Source organism: Musca vetustissima, unplaced genomic scaffold (genome assembly GCF_032173495.1).
Source record: "Musca vetustissima isolate MV318-11 ecotype Yass unplaced genomic scaffold, APGP_CSIRO_Mvet_v1 utg2961, whole genome shotgun sequence".
Classification (NCBI taxonomy): Eukaryota; Metazoa; Arthropoda; class Insecta; order Diptera; family Muscidae; genus Musca; species Musca vetustissima.
The window spans coordinates 306,709-311,878 of NW_026882087.1; the positions used below are offsets into that span (position 1 = coordinate 306,709).

A 5,170-nucleotide genomic window follows, 5' to 3' on the forward strand; every position below is an offset into this window, starting at 1 on the left:
ACGGAATGATAACAATATTCTTGTACTATCCCCATAATAACTTATCAATAAAATAAGTCAGAGCATACAATGGCGAAAAAAAGAGAGAAAGAGAAAACCCGTGTTCCCTTCTCCAATATATCAGTGCATTCTAAATTCTCTTATAAATTGTCGATATCGTCCTTATCTAAGGTATTTGTTGAACTGACGAAGGTAAACTGGGCAGTAAACAATATTTTAGTTGGCTAATGTCTTGCGTTTGAGAGAGACACACATAAAATATTTTAGCGGGTTTGCAGCGGATTAAAAGAGGTGCTGTTGTTATGGAACGTTTACATACACAATTTGATAAATACACGAAAATATGGATGGGTCCGAAGGCTACGAACTTCTTTGACTCGGATTGTTCTATTGGTAAAATTTTGTATGCCTTTATGCGAAATAATCCGAAAAATATATGCCAGGTAATTGCCAGAGGTTTTGGGGTGTGGTGAAGTGAGGTGTGGAAATTCGAAATATTATTTTATTACATTTGTTTTTTTCCTTCTAGATATCCGATACTGAAGGCACGGCCCTAACCAACAATGAAGCCCTGACATTTGGTATACGCATAGCTCAATATTTTAAGACAATTGGTTTGCGACAAGACGATGTTGTGGGTATTGTGGGTTCCAATACCACCTACCTTATGCCCGTAGTCTTGGGTTGTTTGTTCAATTGTACCCCATTCCATGCCATTAACTATAAGAATGACGAAGGTAATTTTCTGTGATTTTTTCATTTTTGGAAATTATAATCGTCATTGTGTGATAAACAATTTTATCTACGAATTTCAGCAACCATAAAACATTTATTCCAAGGCACGAGACCCAAGGTGATTTTTTGTGATGGCGCTATTTACGCCAATGTGGCGGTGATTGGTAAAATTTTAAAGGCCCAAATGTTTACCCTGAATCAACATCGTGTGGATGTGTCAAAAGTCGAAGATCTCCTGGAGCCGACAAATGCGGAATTGTTTTATGTGTAAGTAATGGAATGTGTGAAAAGGACCTTATTTATAAATAACCGAGAATGGTTACAATACAAAATTTTGTATTAAAGATTGGATACAAATGCACGATATGTTTAAGATATAGGTACATTAGATCGTATGTATTAATAATATTTTACACTCACACACAATGTAAAACCATTAATCGGGTAACTTGTGTTTCCGTTTGACCAATTCGATTTCAAAACAGGTGATTTTTTACCAAGACCCATTATTGGTCAATATCGGTATTGTACACTTACACGAAATTCAACACAAACTACAACTACAACTACAACAACAGTTGTATTGATATCATACAAAATATTGGCGTCTGTCCGCTCATGTTTTGTTTAATAAACGATTGGAGGGCATTTCTTATCGCCCAATTGGTTTCTATGGGCTTTAATGACCAAACATAAGAACGTGGCGATAATAAAAAACAGTTATGGTTTTCGTGTGCTATCCGCTGTAGTAAGGTATGCAGAAATATTATCATTTCAACTAAATTTCCTTTGCAGCAATTAAAGTTCTAAAAATATAAGACGGTAGATTTAAATACGAACTACCAATAAGTGAAAAATATGTGTGTCTTCTTATCATTAGTTTAATTGACTTGCACTTATATGTATGGAGAAAATTGTAGTAATTTCTGAAAGTGTTAGGGCGACAAAATAAAACTCATGAGCTGATGGTTGGGAAATTACATTTGGGTATATACAAAAATGTCAATTCTGATTAAAAATGTAAATAGGCCGGATCGACAGATCCGGGGCACCTGACACTTGCGGTACGGAAAACCTCCGATCAGGCTCCAGACAGAAGTCTCTACCAATTTAACACAAGTCCAGGCTGGTATCCCACAGCAACACTGCCATTGGCAGCAACAACAACGAACAAGCTCACATAGCACAAACAATCAAAGGAACAGCCCTCACGGACAGCCTTCACGACATCCACATGATGTATGACCCTCGTGAAACATCAGTAGAATCAAGACTATCGACACAACAGCCACCGGCAGCCAGCTCACTCATCGCCAAACGCCGCCCACCATCACCCAGTGCATCCAAAGAAGCCCTCCTGCAAGGGTGTTATGTACGAAGACCATCTCCACTAAGTACTGCCCTTGTCTTAAACGCTTCGCGAGCAAACCTACTTAAACAACTAAGGGTCCGATAGTATTCAAGAACTCTACTGAAATTCACCCTGCCTCTCCATTCGTTGTACCCATATTTGCTAAATCTATTTGTTTCCAGCCTTCAGTCATCCCACACCAACATAAATCCGCCTGGGGCAGGCCTCTTTTATGCAAAAACGCATTCAGAGAACCATGCTCGTTACACCGCCGACTTGGGTTTCTTAATATTGGCCACTAGAATTGGAACAGTGTGCTGCCGAAATACCCGATGTATTGGAAGTTTGTGTATTGGAAGTGTGTGTATTCAGACTGTGGAATGAAGTTGATTGTGATGCTGCTGCAGCAGATGTTGTCAAAATCGGTTCGCAAAACACGCGTAATGGTCCCTACGACCATTCATCCGAGATACTTAACAATACTCGAATACCTCATGCCTTGTTCACCAGCTCGAATGAAGAGGACGGCGTTGTGCCAACCAACCTTTCAGTGACTTAAGCACAGTGCCAAGAACATATTTGGAATTTTACCCTCACAGGCTATCTTCCACATGCCGCCAAGGGTCCTCACTCAATTAGACGACTTAAGCAACACAACAACGAAATCACTTTTCCATGCACGCGGAAGTAACCTTGGCAAATGCAGCTGGGGAAATGGACTCCATCAGAATTAAAAAAAAAAAACACATATTTGTATACACTCAGCACGCTAATCAGCGTCTGCACTCTTTACTACTGCAAAAATGACCGTCATAGAAAATATTGGTTTTAGATTCTATGTTTCCTTGGATCAAGTAAATTTCAGAGCTCATTTACACTCCTTCTGTATCCTGTCCCAATATTTTAAGGTGGGGCTCATCGGTCCACTCCTAGTACCTCCTCACAAAAGTTAGACATTTAAAAAAATTATGTTTTATATGAAGCGGACTTAATATCCAAATTTCGTCCAAGCTTTGAGTATCACTACATTTTTCACCATCCTACATCAAGTCTGTGAGTCCACACAAACCGAATATAAATTAACCTCTTTCACTTTTTGTCATTATTAATTTTGTACTTCATTATTTTCCAGACCCGAAACCCTGAAACAAGGTGGTGATCAAACGGTTGCAATTGTCTGTACGGCTGGAACAACAGGAATGCCAAAAAATGTCTGCATATCAAATTCCGCTTGTCTCTTTGATTATGGGTAAATTCAATTTAGTACCAATATGTATTTTCCACATTCTAACATTTATTCTAATCTCTTATAGTTTTATGACCGGCCAAGATGTCCTGTTCTCCTTTAATACGGTCGACATATCCTCGGGCTTATTTAATATGATATTTAGCTGTGGCCACAGCTCCACCCGCATAATTACCGACAAACCTCAAAATGCCGAATATCTGTTGGATCTAATAAATAAATACAAAATTACCCTGCTCACTCTGTCGCCCACCTGTGTTGCAGCTCTGACCAAGTGCAACATATTGACCAAAGATAAATTAAGCAGTGTTCGATTTATAAGCATCTCAGGAGGCAATGTTCCGGTTATGACACTGCTGAAGCTACAAGATTACCTCACAAATGGCTTAATCTCTTATGGTTACGCTTTGACAGAATGTGGTGGTGTTGCTGGCAACATGGGTGTTGGCCACCCGAACAGTGTGGGTAAGGTGGTACCCGGTGTCAAGGTGAGAATTGTCGATGAAAATGAACACAATCTGGGACACGGAGAGATCGGTGAAATTTTGGTTAATACTGGCAAGGTGTGGAATGGTTATTATGGCAATCCTTCAGAATCGAAACGTATACAAGACTACCAAGGTTGGTATCACACCGGCGACTTGGGTTTCTTCGACAGAGACAACTATTTGTATGTGGTGGACCGCAAGTGTAACTCATTACGTTTCCATGGCATGCAATATTGGCCACTGGAATTGGAACAGTGTGTTGGCGAAATACCCGATGTATTGGAAGTTTGTGTATTCGGCCTGTGGAATGAAGTTGATGGTGATGCTGCTGCAGCGGCAGTTGTCAAAGTACCCGGTAGTAGACTCAGTGAACAGGATGTAGTGGAGTATGTGGCCAAACGTTTGGTCGTTGAACACAAACAGCTACACTGTGGGGTATTCTTTCTCGATGAGCTACCAAAAACGGGTAGTGGTAAAGTTCTAAGGGACAAAGCACGAGATAAGGCCTTGGGTAAACATTGGGTCGCTCCAAAGCCAGCATATAATCGTTTAGGTCAATAGGAGCATTTAAGACAAATCCATTATTCGCTACTGCCAATATTTATTAATTTTAAGTATTTATTTAAAATTATAGAGTAGTCATATGTATAAGTTTTATAAGTATGTATATCAGAATAAATGTTTACCGTTTATAACAAAGGTAGCAAAGTTAAAAATTCTTATCACTTGAAATGGAAGATAATTGCATGCATATATTTTTGTTTGTTTGTAATGGTGTATATTCAACAAATTATTATAATAATAGATCACAATATACGAATACAAACCATTTGAACAATGTGATTCCCCTAAAAAACGATTAATTATTGTGGATTTTATTGATTGTGACTGTTTATCATATTCGTAACAACAGTAAAAGTAAAATGAACATAAAAATTAAAACAAATGGTTGCACAAAACAATAAAATAAAAATAAATAAAATATGCCCTTCAATTCGACCGGATCGAACTTTTTATACCCTACTCTAAGAAGTGGACATTCAAAATACATAAAATGGGTCGGGCCAGTATAAGTGTCCAATCTATATGGAGTCAATGTTATGACATGATCCTACATTATATATTTTCTAGCAGTCAGTTTTATCCTCAGATAAAATTGAATATCAAAAAATACTCAGCTCGACAATTAGACAAAGAACTTCAAAATATCGAAAATTAATTCGGATCTTGTATTGGAACTATATGGAACATTACTGAAAATTTTGTTGTCTACATCTATATATATATATATAAAATAGAAAAAAATTGTTTGTTTGTTTGTATGTTACCGATAGAAGCCAAAACCGCTGA

The 5,170-nt window shown here is 38.0% G+C and overlaps 1 protein-coding gene across 1 annotated transcript; it reads left to right on the forward strand.

Annotated features, from left to right (window-relative positions):
• The first annotated feature begins 302 nt into the window (after positions 1–302).
• Positions 303–4,381, forward strand: LOC133328288 (uncharacterized). Its single transcript, XM_061536838.1, has 5 exons — positions 303–443; positions 530–737; positions 816–1,002; positions 3,219–3,335; positions 3,400–4,381. Exons 1-5 carry the CDS (start codon positions 303–305, stop codon positions 4,379–4,381), a joined length of 1,635 nt encoding a protein of 544 aa, XP_061392822.1.
• The last annotated feature ends 789 nt before the right edge of the window (positions 4,382–5,170 follow it).

Bases quoted from the DNA above. Each gene is read 5' to 3' on its own strand.
- LOC133328288 (XM_061536838.1), top strand. From the start codon at position 303: ATGGAACGTTTACATACACAATTTGATAAATACACGAAAATATGGATG. The intron at 444-529 runs GTAATTGCCAGA...TTTTCCTTCTAG, and splicing joins ATCCGAAAAATATATGCCAG to ATATCCGATACTGAAGGCAC. The intron at 3,336-3,399 runs GTAAATTCAATT...AATCTCTTATAG, and splicing joins GCTTGTCTCTTTGATTATGG to TTTTATGACCGGCCAAGATG.